The sequence below is a fragment of the Schistocerca americana genome, chromosome 4 (genome assembly GCF_021461395.2).
Source record: "Schistocerca americana isolate TAMUIC-IGC-003095 chromosome 4, iqSchAmer2.1, whole genome shotgun sequence".
Lineage (NCBI taxonomy): Eukaryota > Metazoa > Arthropoda > Insecta > Orthoptera > Acrididae > Schistocerca > Schistocerca americana.
The window spans coordinates 301,786,220-301,811,830 of NC_060122.1; the positions used below are offsets into that span (position 1 = coordinate 301,786,220).

The window sequence follows — 25,611 nt, forward strand, 5'->3', positions numbered from 1 at the left end:
GAAGAAGAGAAATTTGTTAACATCGAGTATAGATTTAAGTGTCAGGAAGTCGTTTCTGAAAGTATTTTTATGGAGTGTAGCCATGTATGGAAGTGAAACATGGACGATAACCAGTTTGGACAAGAAGAGAATAGAAGCTTTCGAAATGTGGTGCTACAGAAGAATGCTGAAGATAAGGTGGATAGATCACATAACTAATGAGGAGGTATTGAATAGGATTGGGGAGAAGAGAAGTTTGTGGCACAACTTGACTAGAAGAAGGGATCAGTTGGTAGGACATGTTTTGAGGCATCAAGGGATCAGCATTGGAGGGCAGCGTGGAGGGTAAAAATCGTAGAGGGAGACCAAGAGATCAATACACTAAGCAGATTCAGAAGGATGTAGGTTGCAGTAGGTACTGGGAGATGAAGAAGCTTGCACAGGATAGAGTAGCATGGAGAGCTGCATCAAACCAGTCTCAGGGCTGAAGACCACAACAACAACTGTTCATATTATCAGGGGATGATGAGGATGCAGATGGTCCTGGTATTGAGGACATTTCCAAACTGTCGTTAACATCGCACCACTCTGTATCACGTTCTTGATCATCACCTTCCTCCTCCGATTGAAACATATCTGTGAAGTTCAATGTCAAACGTACAGGAATCAATATTTTCGTATTACCACTACACACTGCGATAGCACACACAAACAATAATAACATACCTTGTAATTGTTCCTCTATAGTTTTAGGTTGTGGGTTTTGATCCATCACTGTAACTTCAACAATTATCACCCTACCAAAGTACTATGCCTGCAACGACGTGAATCAATGCAGAGTGACGCAAATACTGCGATAGCAACTACTACAAAAGGCAACATTGTCGCATCATTATGGGCATGACTGCGCGTAGCAAACACTGGAGATGGTTCAGGGAAGTGCTGTCAGTGTAGCAGTGGACTAATGAATCATAGTCCACTATTACTCCATAAAAAATGTGACAAAGGCTCAGTGCAAAAAGTAGTAATTGGCCCCCTCGTCTATGTTTACCATACCAAATTTAAGTATGTGGTTTTGTATGGTTTTTATACTTCACATAGGCATTATTTCATGAAGGTAACTTAACACGGCAACAAATGTGAGTTAGTCCACTCTTGCTCTCAGAGCCTCATATGTTATTGGCCATGGCGTTTACAGCAGAATTTCACCAATAACTCAAATTTAAATTTTTTGGTGTTTGAGCCACTTTCTACTTATGTACCTTTATTTATGAAGTGAAGTTAAGAATAAGTTTCCTGCAATATTTGGAAAACTCACGAACAAAATTCTACACACTGATGCACCCTCAAACCAATGTCACTGTTAACTGCCGACTTGTCTTTTTTAATACTTCCAAATTACTTTCTGAATGTAAATTGAAGGGGATGACTTCCACCATGCATTCATACAACTTTCTTAAAGTTTGTCCCATATATAAAAAATCTATAGAATGCTTCGTAAATAGTTGTTCCCCTGTCCTTATATTGATTATGTGTAAGTTGTTGCAGTTTATGGTTTGTGCACAGATGTTTTGTGAAGATTAATGAGTTGCAAAAATTTCATTTGTCAATGAGATATCAAATGATCGTTTACCTCAGGTGTAATGTATGGTCCACCTTAACTGTATTCATAATACAGGCGACTGATGACCATGGCTGTTAAGTCCCATAGTGCTCAGAGCCATAATACAGGTAATCACCAGTTTGCTGCAGGATCCTACATTAGTTAGTAGATTGTTCCCATAAGGGGGCAGACACAATGTAAACTTCAATTTCTGACAGTAGTAGTAGTAGTAGTAGTAGTAGTACCAGGAAGACTTTCCATTAGTTTAATTTTCATCTGCATACAACAAAATTATTGTAGCTGGAAAAATATTTAAGTAATTTTTATACTATTCTTATTTGGGTTTAACACTTTGTTGTCACTAGTATGGAAGCCTTTATTACTATATAACATAATCACTCATAATCATACTTATTACAAAACTGTTTGCAACATTTGTGTGTAGTCTATTTTCACACAGTACAATAAAAATATCAAAGTTATTGCATAAGAAATGCAAGCAGAAGACCTGCTGTTTTCATAACCCAAAATCTTCCAAAACTATGCTTCAGGTATTTTGTTTGTTGAGCTGGAGCAGCCAAGCTTGTGACTGAAAATATGACATAAAAATTACCTTTTCTGTGATCAGTCTCAGTTTTATTACACAACTGACTATAATGCATTTAAGGGAGCTCACTCCCATCTCCATACGCAATAACATATGGATGTGTGTGTCAAAGAAGATCCGATACAATTACCAAAAGATCCGATAAAACACTGCCAAAACAATTAGCCATATTGAGCAGTGCGACAAAAAAGAATGCCACAGCTACTAAAATTACATTAGATATTGTATGTTAAAGCACACTGTCAATATTTACAAAATATATGTCAATTCCAACCACAAAATAAACAATGTAGACTTGTTCACAATGGACTGCAAACTTAAGTACTATTCATATTTGCACCGCTAAGTGATCCACCGCTGTAAGTCCAGTATGCAACCTTCACAGACATCAAAATATGCAGTGTTGTCTATGCTGAATATATTTTGTGTGCACTGTTGTTATTGCAGATGTTCCAGGAAGTTAATAGCAACATATATTGACATCCTTTGTTCTGAATGTGGAAACTGCATTCTGCCGCACCAGTGTACAGCTCTGAACAGTTCCTGAAAGTAATTTTATGCACATCGGATTAAAATTTATGTCACAACATTTTTGAAGATACTGCAGTTTTTTGTGATTTTGTTAGTGCAGGAAAAAATGTTCTTATGTTAAGAGAGGTAAAAACACTGGCTATTTTGGTTTTATGAACTGCCTAAATACAGTACATTCACACAACATATTTTATTTTTTAAAAATCATTGGTGGAGAACACAACCAGACATAGATACTTTTAAAAACCTTTATTTTCATGCCATTACCACTTTTGGGCTATGATGCCCATCTTCAGAAAGTTAAACTTCTAACATATTTTTGTGTGACTTCCAAAATGTACTTTCATTTATGTGTTACACAGTCTGTTTGCAGCTTTTATTTCTTCAAACATATAGTACAAGCTTAACACTATATCAATCAGCAGCTTGTACGGAAAGCGGGGAAAACAGAAAGAGGGGAAAATGCAGAGAACTGTAAAAGGCCCATAATTTTATTTGATTAAAACAGAGCAGACATTGCAACTTTCCCTACCAAAATGACATACAGGTGCATTGTCAGTAGAAAATGCTGAATCGCCTCAAGATATTCCTAACAATTGTATCCACTGTTTTGGGTAAAGAATAGAGAGATGAATTTTTGTGGAGAGCAGCAAAACATAGCATTCAGCACCTGACATAGCACCAACATGACGATGTGAAGGAAATGAAAATTAACGATAGTCTGCAATAAACTGATTCTAATTCACAATGAAGAAAGGACATTCAATAAATTATCTGTGTTTGGAGGAGACACAACAGGAAAAATCATGATAAATAGAAATGACAGTTTGAAAGAAAAAAAAAAGGATAAATCAGGTTTTAACCTTCTATTGATGATGTCATTAGAGATGGAACACAAGCTTGGATGAGGGAAGGAAATCAGTCCTGTCCTTTTCAAGGGATCCGTTTACTCATAAATATGACAGCATACATATCACTGGACATCTGTATTTTAAAATAGCCAAAACTGGCTAGTTACTCAGAATACATTAAGTAAAAGTTCAACTTGTTCCAATAACTTAAACAGCTTTTGATGGACAAAATAGTTTTGACCTTTTGAAATGAACTATCCCAGCATTCTCCCTGATCAATTTAGAGTGGTTGAGCAAGGACTGCAACTGCTAGCCTCCTGAATACAAAAAAATGTCAGTTTGGGACACTGTGTGAGGGCACTGAGTAATGACAAGATACCTGTTTCATTCTGCAAGTTATGATGTTCAATCTGAATTTTGTACATGGCATGACATAAAGCTCAATTATGAGTCACTTTTGTGCAGCAATCTTTGGTGGCAGCAAATACCATTGTGATGGTGCATGTAGGATTACTTTACTTTGTTTCAATTTCCAAAAAGGTCTCAAAAGCTGATAGCTACAATCTTACTAGTCTACAGTATCTCTATATTGTATCAAATTATGCAGTAAACCTCATAAAAACATCGACATTCAACTACACTGCCTGATAAAAAAAATGAAGCATCCAAATGGAGAGAAAGAAAGAAAACATAGTTGCGGTAACTCCAGAAATCCTTTTTGGATACCATTCATCATATAAACATTACCCATTGTGGCATGTTAAAGAATGTTCCAGCTTCTTGTCACATAGCCTACACCCAGCATTATGTTATGAATTAAGTCATGTAATCTCCTGACCACCACCTGTAGAGGAGCATGAAAAGTCCGAAAACTGATTTACGGAATAAACAAATACTTCAAAAATGTGACTGGGTGCAATTTACTGTACTTATATTGAGCAAACAGTCACAGATTCTTAAGCATCCATGACAGGTACACTTAATCTCCACAGGTTGACAGGGTATGTAATTTGTTTAACTGATTAAAACATTGAGTCATTTACAAAACTCTTTGCAGAGTGGACCCAATTATCAATACAATGAAGCACACCTCTAGCCTGGACACTTGCACTGATATGATTGCAAAGGATGTCATAAAGATGTTACATCCTCTCCTGAGGAAAGCTGGATATTTATACTGGGACAGAATTGACATTCAAGCTTATCGTTCTATTGGGGACGGATTTGGAATTCTTGCTGCCCACAAGAATATCTCAAAATCACACAGACAGTTCATAGAGACATGTTCTGTGCGTCGTTGAGAACTGTCCTATTGAGAAATGGCACCACAACAGTCAGATAAAAGGTAATGCATAAGGATACAGGATGTCCATTACATATTGTTATGCCATTTGAGTTCCCTCAGTCACTACCAGCTGTGATCTGAAGTCATAACTGATGGCCCCCTACACCATGATGCCAGGACTAACACTGCTATGCCTCTCCAAAACATTGGAAAAATGGTCCATCTCCCAAGTTCACCACCATACTTGCTGACAATGGTCATATGGGATAGAGCAAAAGTGTGATACATCACTGAACACAATGTGATGCCATTCATCAGTGGTCCACACTTTCTGGTCATAGCACCATTTCACTTGTCTTGTGTTAATGGCAGCCTAGACATAGGATGGTGATTTTTTAGTCCGGCTGCTGTTAGTCTCTGATCAATGGTGCAGGATGACACAGAATGTTGCAATGTGCAGTGGCTAAATGTGCTTGATCCCTGAAAGCTCTCCTTCATTGTGGGATTTACAAATGTGAAGACTGAGTGAACAAATGACTGAATAAACGTGAGACTGCCATAATGGCAGAAGGGGCAGTAATTTTAAAAATACTACAATCCTTCAGATGCAGGCTGTTGACTACTAGAGTTGTGTTTTGAAATATACGAATTCCATTATAACATCCCTTGTGAGCCACGATGGGGGTTATTGCACAACACATGCCACAATTCCAGTTATGAGAGTGAGTAGCGAATCTCTCAATAAGGCTATAAATGGTAATGATCCTAATTGTTATTGAAGTAGCCCCCTTGGCTGTCTATACATATTTTCCAATGTTTCTGGAGGTCTTGGAAGCAAGCATGGAATTTTTCAACTGCAGTGCTTACAAGTTTATTTGTCACAGCCTGTTGGATGTTTGTGATATCTTGGTGAAGCTTTCCTTTCAGCCACCTTCTCACTTGAAGAACCAAGAAAAAAATCACCAAGCGAGAGGTCAGGCAAATATGGCAGATGTGGGATGGCAAAAACAAGGCTGTCTGACCAGATACCCAGTAACAGATAAGACAGTATAACATCTTGCATTGTCATGCAGTAAGAACCATTCCTGAGAATGCCGCGAATCAGGGTGGCGATGTTGAATTGCTTGTAGCAAACATTTCAAGACTCTGATGTAACAAGATTGGTTCACTGTTATACCTGGAAGAACACACTCGTGGTGAACTAATCATTTACTATAAAAGAATGCAATCAACACTGGCTTTGTTCTCAAAGGTTGCCATTTAACTTGTTTCAAGGCTGGTGATCCAGGAGTCCGCCATTCAGCACTCTGACGCTTCATGTATGTGTCTCACTGGTAGCACCAACTTTCATCCCCAACAATAATCTTTGACAGACATGTGTGACCACGCCTGTCTATATCCAGTAGTTCAGCAGAAATTCATCTTTCCTCTTTCTTTTTGTCTGTTAGTGTGTAAGGGACAAGTTTTGCATTAAGTTTCAATTTTCTTAAATCTTTGCATAAAAACTTATGACACACATTACATTCAAATCAAGTTGTTCTGATTTCGCACACACAATTACATGACAGCCTTCTTGCTATAACTGCCTTACACACTTCACATTTGCAGCAGTATGTGCTGTAGGCAGGCGAGCAGCTCTGGGATTGTCTTGCACTGAATCTCTGCCTTCATGAAACCTTTCGTGCCACTCAAAAATACAACTTCTTGAAAGTGTCTTGACTGCATATGCTTGCTTAATCATTGTCCATGTTTCACTAGGAGTTATCCTGAGCTTAATGCAGAACTTAATGTTCGCTCTTTGCTCACAATAAGCATCCACTATATAACCATAAAGAATGTCCCAATAACCCAAAGAGAGTGTTGCTAAGCACATCCCTGTCACCTACTGAGTTTGTGTGGAAACACTGCCAAGATCATTTCATCGATGCAAACATACCAGGTAAATTTAAAAAAATATTGGTTCCTTTTTAGTATTGCAAACTCAGAAAAAAAACCTGCCATGGAACTTTCCTGACAAAGTGAGTATTATGAGCACAGATTACACTTTGTGTTTTAAACAATGCATAGATATTGATGCATTTTTACCAACATTTGAACACATTTTTGAAAACTATAATTTCTCCTTTGTGCAGTTTGTTACTTAAAAAATAGACCACTCCTGTTGCAAAGATTAGAAATAACTGCATGATACAACAAAACTTCTATGGAATTTACTGACTCATTTACTCTTTTTCCACTTCACTTCATAGTCATTTTTTCTGAACACCCATTAGTTATACATCATCTTGTTACATTTTTTAAAGATTTTTTCCTCACTAGCATTTGAATGTCTATACTACCATCCCTTTAGTGGTAGTTAGTAGCACAACAAATATCAGAAAGAGTTCACAATCAAGAAATTGTATCTAAATCAGTGTCTTTTATTTGTTACTATCTTCAAGTTTAAAATGTGTCTTCTTTGAAGTGAGACACACTGTTAAGCTACAGAAAGACATCTCACCTTGTGTTATGAAGCAGACAAGATCAAGTTGTCTGTATACCATAGGGGAAGAATGGAAAAATCAGTTATGCCTGTTAGCTTCACTCCACAGACATCTCTGTTTGGACCCCAATCAAACTTCCACACAACTTCAAGGGATTCCTCCTTTACAGTATTTTTCACAAAGTCCAGAAACGTTTCACAAAAATTTAAACCAGCTGCTGCATTCCATGTATCCTGAAATTAACAACACACACAGTGACCTTTTGTTTACAACTGAATGAATGACAGCTAGATGTCCTGATCCATCACTTTCTTTTCAGTTTGCATACTTGTGTTAATATCCTGAATGTATGTATGTAACTTCTGCCAAAAATTTCTAGATAATGCAAAAATTACATGTGGCCCACCTTTTGGTTTCTTGTACGTGACTACAAATATGTGTAGGCTATTTACGTGAGTGGAACTGCAACTTTTCAACATTAGTAGTGACATACTATAGCTGTAAAAATTTATGCAAGGATTTTTAAATTTATCTTTATAAATGTAAATGTCACCTTATGTACTCAAATCAAAATAACAGTACTGTCATATTATGCTGAAATGACAGTAACTTCACAAGTATATTATGATGAAACTACAGTAGCACTGAGTGAAACTTTATGGAAGAAACAATCACTTTCTTTTTCAAATTTATGTGATTGTTTTTGTGAATTCATATTAAATATAACACAACAAAAGGAAAATTTGGACAGTATGAGAGAGGTACTGGCAGAAGTAGAGCTGTGAGAGCAGGTCCTGAGTTCAGTCGGTGGAGCATTTTTCCATGAAAGGCAAAGGTTCAAGTCAAAGTCCAGCACATAGCTTTAATTTGCCAGAAAGTTTCACACAGCACACAATCCACTGCAGAGTGAAAATTCTTTCTGGAAAGACATTATGGCTCTTCATGGTGGTCAAGTATTTTTTTATTTTTTATTTATTTTTTTTTTTTTTATTGTGAGGGTTAGTCAAAGTTTTAATTAACATGTAAAATTAAGTTATGTAATTAACCCTTTTGCTGCTAGGAATTCTTTGCATTCCGTGCTGGGGCAGCTTTTGTTTTGGTTGTACTGCTCATCAAATGCTGGTGCCTGTGCTGAAAGACGGGGTTCTGAATGATATGAAATATTTATTATCCAATTTTTCAAAAACTAATTTTACTTAAAGTTGAGAGAAGAACAATATCTCATTTTATTCTCAACTTATTGGGTTTTATATCTAACTGATAGTTGGGCATGATGCATTCAGTACGGACTTGCTGGCTGCTATGAAGTACTTATCATCTGTTTTGAAGAAAATTATTAGGTGAAAAAATTAGATTTTTGCATATCTTAGAGTCTGATATCTTGGCTTGACAAAGGACTGAGCTTCTTTTTGTTACATGCCATAATTACTGTGCAGCATAAAGTTAAGTAAAAAGATACGCAAAATTTTAAAGATTTTGCAAAGGTAAAAACACATTGCATAAACTTTGCTTATGGTTGACTTTAGCTCATTAAATGAAAATAAGATATCAAAATTTTATATGAAACTGAGAGTAGAAGGATCTCTCTTTTTGTTCCCAAGTTATTGTGTTTTATATCATGATGTGACACGTCGTTTCCTATCCTCGTGCATCACGAATCGTGGTCATAACAATTGCTGTATCTCATAAACAATTCAAAATATCCAAACAAGGTTTTCTGCAAATGATAGCAAGCAATGAGGCACACGTGTTGTATGACAAATACACAAAACTTCTTTTATTCACCGACATATGGAAGTAATTTATCTCCAGGAGAGAGAAGCCGGCAGCTCAGAATATGTCCAGACATCCACCATACTGTAGGAAAATCCAAGCAGGGTGTATACATGTCAAAACACATGGGAATCAGTGTAGCAGGAGTGGTACACACACTTACAGCAGGAAAGGGTTGATTTTTTGTTTGTTTGTAGACACATGTCTAAAATCCTGGTGCACAGTGAAATCATTGCATTACAGTACTGTAGCATGCCATTAGAGCATGCCAAATCAAAATGGCACATGATAAAGTAGTGATGGGCTGCAGAATGTTGTCTTGACTGCTCTAATGGCATGCTACAGTACTTAGGTGCAAGGATTTCACTGTGTACCAGTATATCAGACATGTACCTGCAAATACAAAAATAAAAATGTAACTTTATTTTTTCAAGGTGATAATTAAAACTCATATGTTTCCATTTGATTATTTTTACTGAGTTACACAAAGACAGAAAGCTTTCATTGTTGTTTTTCCTGTGTCCTTTGGTGATACCAAATAAACAATAGCAACAAATAAGTAATGGTAAATAGCTGTTTTAACAAGGATGGGAGTAGAGTGGTATTGGTGTCCCATGGACATCTATGTCTCCATTCTCCACTGACCTCATTCTTTCTATGTTGGCTGTAAATCCTGTGTACAGTGGTATCTGTTCATTTAAAATATACCTCTTGTGGATACAAGCACAGGAATCATCAATTTCAGAGCCCTCTCACCTTCCATTGTGAACAGGAGCAATTTATCAATGAGGTCTTTACTGCTTCCTCCCCCTTACCTCCCCAGTCCAAACAGGAATGAGAAAGACTCCATAATCACCGAAGACGACCTTATCTTCATGACAGATTAAATCTCATCTGACAATACAGGTGTTTTTTATTTTGCTAGTTTTAATTCTGTGGTTTTTTTTTTTTTTTTTTTTTTTTTTTTTTTTTTTTTTTTTTTTCCCCCCCCTCTCTCTTAACATCTGTTCATCATCTTCCTCTGCTTTTCTTTTTCTCATTTTAAATAGCTGGTTTGATGCTGGAGTGCACTCTTTGGTTGATTCAAATTTTAAATCTTGAGTCTTCTCTGATTACCAGTTGGTCAAAGAAAAGTCAAGGTTGCAGAGTCTCTCATTTATTAAAATGACCAGTTTTGGCACATTTAAAGTGAACAGCTGCGTGTAATCACGACAGTAACTGCAGTTACCAGTGTGATCACATGCAGCTGTACAATGCACCGCCAGCTCCAGCCAAAAGGTGATTTGTTGTGAAGTGATGTTTTTCCCAAATTTTTTATTCACATGCTCAACCCGGTCTTCTGATTGAACTCCCACCAACCATTCCTACCCTCATCATGTACATTTGTAAAGCCTTTTCTAGATGCATGGTGCCATTACCTTACATTTTCCTCAGTCATTGTAAAAAGGCCTACAGATATTATATACTACACAGTGAATTTCAGTTTCATTAAACACCTTTTTGAATTACAAAATCTTATTGCTGATTAGTTCAAATACGATAGGATTGTTTAACAACCATTTTAACTCACCATCACTTAAACTTTAAGTACTCATACACAGAGTGTCTGTGCACATAACTATACAATATGATCACTGCAGATAATATTTTCTAACCAACTAGCTCTTACTTTTTAGACACATTAGTTATTAGAGTACTTTAGTACACTGCACTTACAAAGAAATTAATGAACAACAGAAAATGCCTGTCCAAGAAATATTCATACTATACACATCATTTCATCACAGCACGTAAACATCTTTATCAGTGTAAATAAAACTCACCTTCGATGTTTTGGCAAGCTCTGGAACCATATATTCTCGAACTTCCTCTACAATACCTTCATCATTACGAAATCCACAAATAATACAATTTATGTTCACCAGAAAGCTTTGTGCCCACCACTTCATGAATTTGAACCTGTGAGAAGAAAAGTTATGATTTAAAAATGACATTGTAAAAGGAAATGACAATCATACACTCTTCTGTACAAAAACTGTTGTAACAATAATTGATAAACAAAGCACACAAATCTACAGACTTAAACTATTACTATAAGCTAATAACTAAAAGAAGACAATACTTGAATTAAGTAAATATATGTGAAGATAGATAAATATGAAAGAAGAACAAACTAGTACGTAAAGCAGGACAGATAAATGGTGTTATCAAGAGATATGGCTCAGTATTCAGTGTTATCATACTTTATCTTTTTCAAACATAGGGTGGGGAGTGGGGGTGGGGGTGGTGCGGGAGTATGGTATGCATGCACTTTCAGTTCTGGAATAGAACTTTTCCAATGTTTTCTTTGCATAAAAGTCTATTTTGAAATCATCTGTCACACTTGCTCGTATCTTTCTCCTCTGGCTCATAGAAGTACCCTGCACCAAAGATTTTTCTCTTTTATCAACCATGTACACCACAATTATTACATTAAACCGTTCTTTCGCCTCTAGACACATTCAGGTTGGTGATTCTTTCAACCATCTTTTCAAGAAGAGCTGACAAAAACTAAAATTAATGTTTTCTTATTTTGATATTTGTATGGTAAAACATCTACTGCTACACAGCCTATCTTGAAATACAAGAAGAAGAAGAATTTATGTGGAAATGCATCAAAATCCACTTTTTAAAAGAGAATTTAAATGATTCTGAGAACTTAGGAAGCCTATATAACAATAGATGCCCATTAAAATATGAAGAGGATATCTGCTACTCACCATATAGCACAGATGCTGAGTCAAAGTAGGCACAACAAAAAGACTGTAAGAAACCGAGTTTTTGGCCAATAAGGCCTTTGTCAAAAATAGATAACATACACACATGCACACACCTGGTTTCACAGGTAGCCCTGCCTTTGATGGGATCGGTGATGTTTGTAACAGGACTGGAGTAGATGGAAGTGGGAGGATGTATGGGACAGGTCTTGTCTCTAGGTTTATAGGTTTATTACAGGGATATGAGCCATGAAAGTATTTGTAGCAGGAGTTGTGTAGGGATGGACAAGGATATTGTGTAGATATTACTGGGTGGTGGAATACCTCTGTGAGATTGGTGGAAAGGAAAGTTGGTAGGACATTTCTCATTTAAAGATGCGACAAGAGGTGGTTGAAACCCTGGTGGAGATTGTAATTCAGTTGCTCCAGCCCTGGGTGATACTGAGTAACAGGGGAATGCTCCTCTGTGGCCACACGGTGGGACTTTTGGAGCTGGTGGATTACTGGAAAAATAAGGCACAGGAGATCTGCTTTTGTACAAGGTTGGGGGGGAGGGGGGGGGGGGGGTAATTACGGTCTGTACAGGCTTCAGTGAGACCCTTGGAATATTACAAGAGGAAGCATTCATCACTACAGATGCGACAGACATGGGAGGCTAGGCTGGATGGATAGGGCTTCTTGGTAGGGAATGGGTGGCATCTGTCGAAGTGGAGGCAATGTTAGTGATTGGTAGGTCTGATATGGCCAGAGGTACTAATGTAGCCATCTTGCAGGTGGAGGTCAACATCGAGGAAGGTGGCTTTTTGGGTAGGGTAGGACCATGTGAAGCGATTGGGGGAGAAGGTATTGAGGCTCCGGAGGAATGTGGATAGGGTGTCTTCACTCCTGATCTAGATCATGTAGATGTCATCAATGAATCTGAACCAGGTGAGGGGGTTTGGCATTCTGGGTGCTTAAAAAAGATTCCTCTAGATTCTCCATGAATAGGTTGGCATAGCACGGGGATGTGGTGTCCATAGCCATGACAACCAACAAGCTGTCTGTCCGCATGAATTCCCACTGTCAAACTGCGGCCACGAAACAACTGGACCACCCTATTGCTGAGCACACCACCCAACACGACAGTCCTCATTTCAATTACTGCTTCAAAGCCTGTGCCATGTGGATCCTTCCCACCAACACCAGTTTTTCTGAATTGCACAGGTAGGAACTCTCCCTGCAATATATCCTACTATCCACTATTCCATAACCTGCTTGGCCTCAACCTTCATTATAGTCTTTGTTCTCGTCCATCTAGGCCCTTCCCTCTTCCCATTCCAGCACTACACAGCCCTCTATTCCACCAATGCACCCAGTCTTTTTACTTCTCTCCTTTTCCGCTACCCGCTACCCCCTCCCTTTCTCCCCCACCCTCCATCTAATGCTCCCATTATTAGCACATTATGTCCCCCTGCCCTACCCTTCTATCACTCCCACTCTCTGCCCCAGCCTCCTCCTTTCCCCCACCCAATTGCTTCTCCAACACACACTACTGCTTGCAGTCTGGCTTCAACTGGTCATGTGTGTGTGAGTTGCGTTTGTGCGTACGCGATTGTGTTACTGGCCGAAAGCCCACTTTCTGACAGTCTTTCTGTTTTACCTATCTGTGACTTGGCATCTCTGCTCTATGGTGAGTAGCAATTATCCTTTTCTTAATACTGTCACATTCCACTCTGGATTTTACATTGTTTCATTTTGCCAGACGGCTTTTCTTCTGTCCTTAACCGAGTGCCGTTTTCCTTTGTTACTATTTTCTAATGCATCACTACACTCAGTGTCTGTCCAAATTTCTCTTCATTCTTAAGTTTCTCTTGTTGCCTTACAAACTGCACCTTATGCTCCACTTATGAGCCACAATGTATCAACCACCTTGGTCACGCACAACAGGCAGCTACAAGACCACACTGACTGTTGGTGCAGTATTCACATCCCATGTTACTCTCACCGATATCATTAATCCTATATCTTTAAATTGATCACTCTCCCTGCATCACACTTCATATTTTCACATGTTATTTCCTGTACCTTTCCTGTGCCACATGGACTTGTATCTCATCCTACCAACTCCTCCCCATCCCCCACTCTTTCTCCTCTCTATTCCAGTTTTTAGCTACTAATTTCAGCTAACCTTGTCACATCTTCCATCCCCCTTCTTCACATTTATCCATCCACAGACCTGCAACCCACATTTAAAAAATTTTTATATATTTTTTCTTTGATATCACTGTGACTTCACACAAATTTCAGTTGGTTTTTGCCTTTCACTATTGCCCTACTCTCTCAGATTTCTCATTTTTCCCCCCTTATTTCATCTGTTTCATACTTTTTGCGATTTTTTCCACATATTTGGGTATATTTTTGCAAATTTGTTTGGACATAATTCTATGTTATTTACATATTTTGACCTATTTTCCCACCACCATGGATCCTTGCTCCTTCCATCTGCATCAATTCAGAAAAGTTTCCTTATCCCTATCCAGAACCCAGCCTCACATATTTTTCCTGCAATGTTGCTTGGCTCATGGAATCCCCCCAAATGGCCCTACCATCAAATTACCCAACCTTGACTGCCACCCTTCCTTCCACAATGACTTCCGTCTGTTCAGATATTGCCAATCCTTAGCCCTCACCAACATATAGTCCAGCAAAACCATATCAACTGAGCCCAAATCTCCTTGCGATACCTTGTCTCCATCTGTGAAATTCTCCTACTACAATCCCAAATTCCTCCATCACATATCACACACTGAAACTCTCGCCCTCCAGGAACTAGAGCAACATGTACAATGCCACCTCAGGAAACTCTCCACCCTGCTCACTTCCTACTCCCACCTTGAACTACTACTGTCCACCACCTTTACAACAACCTCCAAACCTCCCTCACGTCCCTTCATAGCTGTGAAACCCTGTCTTGCAGAGAAACTACATTTACCCTACACTCCAAAACTACCTCCCACAACCGCACAAAATCCAGAACCTTAACAGACCTGAAGCATAGACACGAACCTTTCCTTCAAAAGCCTTAGACCTGCAAAAACTTCAGTCCTTTACAAAGGCCTCATCTTTTGCCACTCTCCCAAACTCTATCATGTATGACTTGTTAAAGACCTTCTCTACTTCTCCCAGTCCCTACAGCAGAAACACTTTCTCACCTCCAACCCTACCCATCAGACTCAACCACAGACCAATGCTGAATCCTGCCTGACTCAGTTCACTCCTCCATCCAAGCGTGATCCACCCCCACTACCCCCAAATCACCCCCTGTTAATTTTTCAGAATTTCTTAACCTCAAACCTTGCCTAACCATCATTCCCCAAATCCCTCAACATGAAAATTAACCTTACATCCACAGAAAGAACTGCACTCCACCACTTACAAACTGATCCTGAACATATAATTCTACCTGCTGACAAAGGCCCCACCACTGTTGTTTTGAATCATAAAGATTACCTGGGTGAACCATAAAGGTTACCTGGGGAGAAGGTCTCCACCAGCTGTCATCCACCAACAAACCCTGCCACAGTGACACCATTCCAGAAATACAGCAGGATCTCCAATTTCTCCTCAAATCCTCAGACCCATCCCAGAACCTCTCCCCAGAGTCCATCTCTGTCCTCACCCCTGCCATTCCCCACACTCCTACCTTATACATGCTCCCTAAAATCCATACATCCAACCATCCACAACACCCCATTGTGGCCAGTTACTGTGCCCCCACTGCGAGAATCTCTGCTCTCATAGACTAACACCTTCTGCCTATTACCCACAACCAATTTCTCCATCATCAAATCTCCAAAGTTCCTGTTCCTTTACCACACAGAGCCCTGCTCATCATTATTGATGCCACCTCTCTTTACACTAACATCCCTAATGCACATGGCCTTACTGCTATTGAACACTACCTTTCTCAATGCCCAAAGGATTCCAAAATAACAATCTCCTTCCTAGTTGCCATGACTAACTATGTCCTCACCCACAATTATTTCTCCTTTAAAGGCATTACCTACAAACAAATCCAGGTTATAGCTACAGGCACCCGCTTAGCTCCATCCTACGACAACCAATTCATGGGCCGTCTACAGTAATCATTTCTGAACACTCAGAATCCCAAACCCCTCACCCGATTCAGATTCATTAATGACATCTTTGTTATTTGGATCGGGAGTGAGGATGCCCTATCCCAATTCCTCAAGAAACTCAACACCTTTTCTCCCATTCGCTTCACCTGGTGCTACTCAACATAACAAGCCACCTTCCTCGGTGTTGACCTTCACCTCAAAGATGGCTATATTGGTACCTCAGTCCACATCAAACTTACCAACCACCAACAGTACCTCCACTTTGACAGCTGCCACTCATTCCATGCTAAGAAACCCCTTCCATACAGCCTAGATTCCCATGGCCATTGCATCTGTAATGAAGAGCATTTCCTCTCAAAATATACCAGGGATATCACTGAGGCCTTTGCAGACTGTAATGACCCTCCCAACCTTGTACAAAAACAGATCTCCCAAAATTTACCTTTCCAGTCACCCATCGCCACCCAAAGTCCCACCAAGGACTGGAGCAACTGAATTACATTCTCTGCCGGGGTTTCGACTACCTCTTGCTGTGACCTGAAATGAGAAATGTGCTGCCAACTATCCTTCCCACCCTTCCCACAGTGGTATTCTGCCGCCCACCACACTTACACGATGTCCTAACCCATCCCTAAACTATCTCTGCTCCCAACCCCTTGCCTCATGGCTCATATCCCTGTAATAGATCTAGATGCAACACCTGTCCCATACATCCTCTCACCACTTACTCCCGTCCGGTCACAAACACTGCCTATCCCATCAATGGTAGGGCTACCTGTGAAACCAGTCAAGTGATCTAAGCTAAGCTGTAACCACTGTGCTGCATTCTACATAAGCATGACAACCAACAATCTGTCTGTCCACATGAATGACCACTGACAAATTGTAGACAAGAAACCTACTGGACCACCCTGTTGCTGAGCATGCTGCCCAACAAGACATTCTTCATTTCAATGACTGCTTCACAGCCTGTGCCATCAGGACCCTTCCCACCAACACCAACTTTTCTGAACTGCACAGGTAGAATTTCTCCCAGCAATATATCCTACATTCCCATAAACCTTGTGGCCTAAACCTTCATTGGTCATTGTCTTTACCCATATAGCCCCTTCCCTGTTCCCATTCCAGCACTACACAGCCCTCCACATTCCATCAACACAATCAGTCTTTTTTTAATTTTCTCCTTTTCTGCAAACCTCCTATCCCCTGCTCTCCATCTAACCTCCAACTGCACCTAGATGCCCTAACCTCTCTCCATCTTGTCCCTGCATGCTCCCACTAGCAGAATGTTACCACCCCCACCCCTACCCTGCTAGCCCTTTCCCTCCTCACCCCAGCCTTCTCCTTACACCCACACGGTTGCCTCTCCCATCATGTGCTGCAGCTCGCAGTCTGACTTCAGCTGCCTGCAGCTCGCAGTCTGACTTCAGCTGCCAGATACTGTGGTCACGTGTGTGTGTGTGTGTGTGTGTGTGTGTGTGTGTGTGTGTGTGTGTGTGTGTGTGCGCGCGCGCGCGCGCACACGCGCATGTTGTCTATTTTGGACAAAAGCCTTTTTGGCCAAAAGCTCACTTTCCGATAGTTTTTTTGTTGTGCCTATCTGCGACAGCATCTCCACTACACGCCGAGTAGCAACTATCCTTGTCATAATATTATTACATTCCAGCCTGAATTTTCCATCGTTTAATAGATGACATTAATATTTGATTACATATTCTGCCTGAAAACAAACATATTTTCAGGCAAAGCTATGAGGAAACAAAGTTCTGGGGTCTGGCTATTTAGTTTATGTGCTTTATGACACTTCAAACAGCAGCAAGTGATATGACTCTCTCAATGAAACATTATTTAGAATTATTACACAAAGTGTATGCAGTTGTCTAGAATCATCTATTAATATCAAATGCTCTGCTGTTTGAAAATAGTCCTGGACATCAACATTCCTACAGATGCCAGAGTAATGTCATGCAGCATCTGGCTGCAGACATAATTTCCAACAAACACTGAGGAAGAGGAGATCTGAATTATTTCTTTGGTGATTCTCTGTGGAACTCCGAGAAGGCACTTGCCACAGAGTTTCTAGAAGAGTAGTAGGCTTTTTAGATGTAAACTCAAATACAGCTAACACATGACACACCAAATCTTGATTTGCTGATGTCAGTCCATAACGCTTACACTAATAAGAAGTAATTCATATGATGTGCACACACAAACGCTGGCTGCAACTGTAACAAATTTAGAGCAGACTATTTTAGAAAGTACACTGGAATTTGACACCACAATTTATTTGGCAATGGAAGCATCATCTTATGATCAAATTATTTCTGTAAGTTCTGCAGAATATTTCATGGTTTGCAAAGTGAGACTAAATTGCAAGGAGAAGGTTAGTACTATTTATCCTCCCATTATTAAAAAGTTTGATTGCTGATGACATTATTCATATCAAATCATAAACAGAAAAATATTTTTTTTAAAACACAAGGTATTTGTGTGATATGTATGGACTTACTTCATTGTAGTTATATACTGTATTATTTCCCTTGGGACATTTCCACTGCAGAGCATTATAATGTATTCCACTGTTAGTTCTGTCAGTTTCCACATGGTGGTAACAGGTGAAAGATATTTGGCACTGCTACAAGATTGTGTGTAGCTAATAACAGTTCAATTACATTTTGAAAATGACCATCTCAAGTTTTATCACAACCACTTCTCAAGTACAAAACAAGGGCTATCTGTATAGGCTACGTTTGTAAACTAACAGTCCTGCTTTAGCATCCTGTGACCTTTTCCCATGTGGACAGATAGAGGAACATTGATATAAACCGAAAACCATAGATAAATTGAAAGCAACAATCACATCTGTGCTCACAAATATTTCATGAGACATGCCAAAAATATCAGTTTTAAGTGTACCATATCAATTAGTAAAGTATGTTGCAAATGAAGAGGGTTAATCTGGAAATTACGCTGCAGTTAAACCTGACTTCAAGGTCTACTGTTTATGGTGATTTTATTGACTTATCTGCTGCAGATGAATCAGTTCATCATTTTATATTATGTAAATTGTACAACATATTAAAAGACGACTCAAGTGTTGGCAACCTTCTTCAGAATTACAAGTTGTCAAATTTCTAGGTCAGAGTATTCAATGGAGGAAATAAAAGAATGGCCTGCCACAAAACAGTGTTCTTCCCCCAGTTATCTTCAAATGAATGGTACCAGAAGTTTCATATATGTGGATAATCAAGCTATTGCCACTCAGCTAACCCACTTTGAGATGGGAAAAGAAAATCTGTCAGAAACTCTATCTGAACTAAGTGACTACTATACAGAAAACCAACTGAAACCTAACCCATCTAAAACTTAGGCATATCCCTTCCATCCAAAGAACAAGCAGGCTTCAAGGAAACTGCAAGTACTTGAGAGAAAATTCAGTTAGACCAGTGACCAACACCTAAGTATTTATGTGTAACAATGGATCACACCCTCACTTACAAAAAGCACTGCATAAATACCAAACAGAAAGTGTCTGCTAGAGGTAATATTACTCTGCAAATTGACTGGAATCAACTGGGTACACAACCACCTTGGATCTATGCTATCCTGCCACAGAGTATGCATGACCTGTTTGGCACAGATCCAGTTATGCTAAACAAATTGACACTTCTCTGCATGAAAAATATTGGGGTTTTGAGACAAACACCGAGTTATAAAGTTTACTGAAACTTCCTGGCAGATTAAAACTGTGTGCCCGACCGAGACTCGAACTCGGGACCTTTGCCTTTCGCGGGCAAGTGCTCTACCATCTGAGCTACCGAAGCACGACTCACGCCCGGTACTCACAGCTTTACTTCTGCCAGTACCTCGTCTCTATAAAGTTTACTGTTTGACAGGAATAGCTCCACCAGACATTATAAGAGAAGCTGCATCCAAACTGCTCGACAGGAATAGCTCCAACAGATGTTAGAAGGGAAGTTGCATCCATGAACTTGCCTCATATGCACTGCTACTGTGTACAGATATTGACCTACCCACCAATGACTGAGACCTAGTAGTAGTTTCTTTCACACAATTCAAAATATCAGTGAACCTCCTAAGACTGCAAGGTTAAGATTACAGAGGATGAGAACGCTGTCTACCTGGGAATCATTAAACAGACTTTGTACTGATGTTTGCAGATCCAAAATGAGAATGTTGAAGTGGGGCTCTCCTAGCCCATCTAGGCTCTGCGAATGTGGCAAAGATGAAATCATGGCCCACTTCATAAACTGTAGTAAATGCTCTTTTGAATGCACATTGGAGGACTTGATGGCAGTGACAACGAATGTCCATGATTTAGCAAAATTCTGGGCAGACACTATTTTATATGTTTTGTCATTAAGTACCATTACATAATACAATTTGTATTTTTATCATTGTTTGCTTCAGATGCAATAATAACTTCCAAAATATTTTACATCTGTTTTCTTGGATTTTTGTGTAAATTCTGGTGGGGAAAGTCATATCCAAATTTTGTTTGTAAAGCTCTGACTTGTAGTGTTCAACTTTTTCTTTACACTTGTATCCACTACGCTACTTTCAACGTATTAATGAAGGTTTGTACAGCCCACAAAGAAATTGCTGTAACAATACATGTTACTGATAGATGGCTTATGAAATAAAAACATATGTAAGTAATGTAGGAGTGGAAAGAGGCAATGTCAAAGCAAAAATTCTGTACGTATAAACTAATAGCAATCTTAATCACAAATACACAATATCTATGTCAAAGATTTATTTGTTCAGTTTTCCATGATTTTCGGCACCAAGTTAAGCTCATAGGACAAAATATTAGTCATCTCCACAGAAAAGCAAACTGGTCACTTTGGACTGCTGTAGATGATGTACAAAGTGGTCATTTGACTCACCATTGTTGACATAATACATGACAGTGGTGTGTATGTGTCAGTCAGTTGCACGGAATCAATGCAATAAGATGTGTCAACTTGGAGATGTGACGTAATGGCAGACAAGCTATCATGTTTGGACATGCCCATAACCATACTGTGATTAAACATGCTTGATTTGTTGTTGTATCAACACAGACTACCAATCTGTCTATGAGAAACGCTGTACCGCTCACAGATATGTAACATGGCATAAGAACTGTGGTTGTAAACAAAGATGAGTATCATGCCTTGTGAATGACAGTGGGTTTTAAATATGACAGGGATTACTGCTGACAGTGATTGCAGGTCTGCCTCAACCAGTTTCTGAGTGAACACTGTGAAGGAGGCTGCATGCAACGAACATTTGAGGTGGGTGCCATTTTGCACAGTGTGACATACACTGAGGTGACAAAAGTCATGGGATAGCAATACGCAAATATACAAATAGTGGGAGTATGGTATACACAAGGTATAAAGGGGCTGTCATTCGTATTAAGGTGATTCGTGTGGAAATGTGTCCGACGTGATTACAGCCACATAACTGGAATTAACAGTCTTTGAACACAGAATAATAGCTGGAGCTAGGCACATGGGGCATTCCATTTTGGAAATCATTAAAGAATTCAACATTCTGAGCTCCAAAGCGTCAAGAGTGTGCCAAGAATACCAGACTTTAGGCATTACTTTTCACAATGGACAACACAGTGGCTCACAGCCTTCACTTAATGACTAAGAGCAGCAGCATTTGCATGGAGTGGGCAGTGCTCACACATAAACAACACTGCATGAAATAATTGCGGAAATCAATGTGGGACACATGATGAATGTAATTCGTAGGACTTTGTGGTGAAATTTGGTGTTAATGGGCTATGGCAGCACACAATCAATGTGAGAGCCTTTGATAACAGCACAACATTGCCTGCAGCACGTCTCCTGGGCTTGTGACCATATCGGATGGACCCTAGGTGACTGGGAAACTGTGGCCTGGTCAGATGAGTCCTGATCTTATTTTGTAGGAGCAGATGGTAAGGTTCGAGTGTGACACAGACCCCAGGAAGACGTGGACCCAAGTTGTCAGCAAGGCACTGTTCAAGCTAGTGGTGGCTTCACAATGGTGTGAGCTGTGTTTAAATGGAATGGACTGGGTCCTCTGGTCCAACTGAACTGATCACTGGCTGAAATGGTTATGTTCGGCTACTGGGAGGCAATTTGCAGCCATTCACGGACTTCATGTTCCCAAACAATGACGGAATTTTCACGGATGACAATGTGTCATGTCACCAGGCCACAATTACTCTTGGTTAGTCTGTAGAGAGCAGTCTGGACAATTTGTGTGAATGTCTGATGACTCAGATCTCCCGACAAGAATCCCATTAAACATAATCAAGAGGTCAGTTCATGCACAAAATCCTGAACTGGCAACACTTTTTCAATTAAAGCTGTAGAGGCAGCACACCTCAATATTTCTGCAGAGGACTTCCAATGACTTGTTGAGTCTATGCCACGTTGGGTTGATGCACTAAGTCAGGCAAAAGGAGGCCCACATGATATTAGGAACTATCCCATGACAGCAGTGTAAAGCTATTTGTCTTCCATGGGCCTAAGAACACAAAAACTAGACAGCAGCTGACTGGAGGCATGTAGCGTGGTCCCATGAGTCACAAAATTTCATTTAGGTTACAATTAATCTTTGCTACACTGTTTAAGTTGTTATGAATTGTAAGAGATTAGGAGCTGTCATCAGACAACCCTTTTTTGGGGGGAGGGGGGGGGCATGCTCAAGTGTAGGCTGACATTTGTGTTGCAGCATGGAAATTTATTAAATAAAGGAAAACTGATTAATATTGAAAGACACACCTGTCTTAAGATAACATTTTGTCAGTATTTGTGGCGTTTAAGTCTTAAGTTAATAAGTGTGTGTTATTTGGATCATAGCTCTGTTTGTGTGTTTTAATCTCCCAGTACAGCCCAAGAACTAATATTCACAGCCAAATAAATTACATGAGGCAGTTACCACTGTAAGACAAGGGTGTCTTACATACTCTTATGGTTATTGTCCATGTCAATTTTCTTATTAACTTTAAAACCTCTCCCCCCTGACTAATCAATGCCCTTTCTCTCTCAATGTTAATCAGCCAAATCAGGATTTTTATTTTTTATCTACAGAATAAATCACCTTTCATTTAGGCCAAAAATGAGGAGAGAGTTCAGGGAAAGGGCAAGTATTCACAATTAATCCCATACAAAGAGGCTATTTCAGTTACAGGGGGGAATTTACATTCGTTGGGAATTTATTAATTTTAATGCAACATTTCAATGTTGTAAATACTTTTAGTACTAAATGGGTAACAGATATAAAAATGCACATGTGTACACACACACACACACACACACACACACACACACACACACACACACACTTTGTATACAGTTATATAAAAAGATTTTAATTGCAAGAAATACAAGTTTAGAGGTAGACAGCTGCCACAAAATAGACACCGTACTTTTCTGAATTTATAGAACACTAGATCTGAATTGACTACAATGGAGAGTACTTAGCAGGAAAATAAATCGTTTAATAATGGCAAGTCTCTAAGGAACTATGACTTACAAACTGTAATCTGGAAAAAAAGCATACCTATGCTTTATTACTGACTGTCATATGTATATATTATAATTCTTGTGTGACACTAATTATTAGAAGATGTATGTTGCTGGCTTTTAAAGAATAGCTGTTGACAGACAAAGTCATTTACTAAGAGGTGCAGTCTTGTCACACCTTTTAAGACTTCTGTATTGCCCTGGATGTGTGATGATCCTGCTTGTCTTTATTTCCACAAATTCAGTCTTCTGTAATTCTTTTAGGTCTTTTATCTCAGTATCTGTTTTCACACAGTCCATTTCTGCACAGTACAGAAGACTATGATTTTTCAGTTTTGACTGGAAAGCCACACAAAACTCTGCTTTCTCATTAATGGGCTGTTCTATATCTGGGCAGCCTCCAGGACGTGCTGAAAAATATATCCACAATTTATGGAAAAATCTAAGTGACAGCTATCTTAAACAACTAACAGAAACTTATTACATATGAGAACAGGGCATTAAATAAAAGAGGTGCACTTTGTAGCTACAACTTATGTGGATATCACCGTAATACTTAAGATCCTGGGATAATAAGGCTGTACTCTGACTCAGTAATCTCAATAGAGGAGCAAAGAACAACATGTATGTATATAAAATAAATGAATGACTTAAGATTTGCATCTACAATGGTGGTTTGATCAGTCTGGTAAAAAAAAAAAAAAAAAAAAAAAAAAAAAAAAAAGCAAGAAAAACCTCTCGACATAGTGTCCTTTGAGGGGTAAACATTTGGTCCAGCAATCCTCCAGTTTTTTTCATCCCACTTGAAAAGTAGGTCGTGTCAAACTTTGCAAAATAAGTTGTTGACTGCAACTATCACTTCCTCATTTGATGAAAATTTCTCCCCAGCAAACCAAAGTTTCAAATCAGGAAATAGAAAGAAGTCACTTGAGCTTTAGTTTGATGAACAGGGTGGATGAGGAACCAATTCAAAGCCCAATTCATGCACTTTCGCCATTGTTAGCACTGATGTGCGGGATGGTGCATTATCCTGGTGGAAGAGCACTCTTTTGTGCACCAGCTTTGGTCTTTTTTCTGCCAATGCAAGTTTCAAACAATCCAACAATGAAGCATAGTTGTGCCTTTTTCTAAGAAATCTATGACGAAAATTTCTCAGGAACCCCAAAAAACAATGGCCATCACCCTACGAGCTCACAAAATGGTGTTTGCTTCTTAGATGCAGCTTCACCAGCCTTTGTGCATTGTTTTGATAGCCATTTTGACTCAACATTCATAAATCAGCATAAAAACTCTTGCAGGCTGTGACTAAACAGTGCCAGGCATTGTACTGAGAAGTTGTGCCAGGTGCTCTTTTGGTTGACTGTGAGCAATCGCAGTACCCACCTTCCACCCAGTTTCTTCATGCAGGATATTCTTCCGTGCAGAATATTATGCTCATTTGAGATTCCTGCAGTCTTGGCAACCTCAAGAATTTTTATTTGACAGTCTTGCATTACCATATCATGGATTTTGTCAATGGTTCCCTGTGTGGCGACATCAACTGGTTGGCTGGAGCACACTTCGTCTTCAGTGCTTGACAGTGCAGAGTCCATGTGAATTTCATCCAATTCTGTTTTGATTTGCGCGACAGTCCAACCCTTCAAACGAATATGTTTGATAACGGCATGAAACTCAGTTTTCTCCATTTTAAATGGCAGCCTTCATACTGACCAATTCACACAGTTGTCAACAATGAACTGTATGCTGTACATTGTTGAAATTCTTTATACAATCCTTGGAATAATCAAGCTCACCAACCATGAAGGCAAAAGAGAAATGTTCCATTCTATCGTGGAAATTTACCAGACTTATCAAACCATCCTCTTACAGCCAAGTTAAATTCTGTTTGTCTTGTAATGTCCTTTTTTCCAGTCTTCATTCTTTGCTTCTTCTTTCCATTAGTTTCCTTTTGGCCTAAAACAGGTGAGTCAGTCTCACCCATTGTTCTGAGTAAACTGCCAAACCTATCCTTACTCTCTGCCTGAGGATGGAACTGTTGTTGTTGTTGTGGTCTTCAGTACTGAGACTGGTTTGATGCAGCTCTCCATGCTACT

General features: G+C 39.3%; 1 protein-coding gene across 2 annotated transcripts in view; it reads right to left on the reverse strand.

The window, feature by feature from the left end:
- Positions 1-2,191: 2,191 nt before the first annotated feature.
- Positions 2,192-25,611, reverse strand: part of LOC124613916 (decapping and exoribonuclease protein-like) — a 42,554-nt gene continuing 19,134 nt past the window's right edge. For both annotated transcript variants that reach the window (XM_047142663.1, XM_047142664.1), the window contains 4 exons: positions 23,697-23,928; positions 10,936-11,071; positions 7,357-7,572; positions 2,192-2,732 (listed from right to left, as the gene is read on the reverse strand). In XM_047142663.1, the coding sequence (XP_046998619.1) occupies positions 7,363-7,572; positions 10,936-11,071; positions 23,697-23,928 (578 nt within the window). In that variant the 3' untranslated portion in view covers positions 2,192-2,732; positions 7,357-7,362. The remainder of the gene's footprint in view (positions 2,733-7,356; positions 7,573-10,935; positions 11,072-23,696; positions 23,929-25,611) is intronic.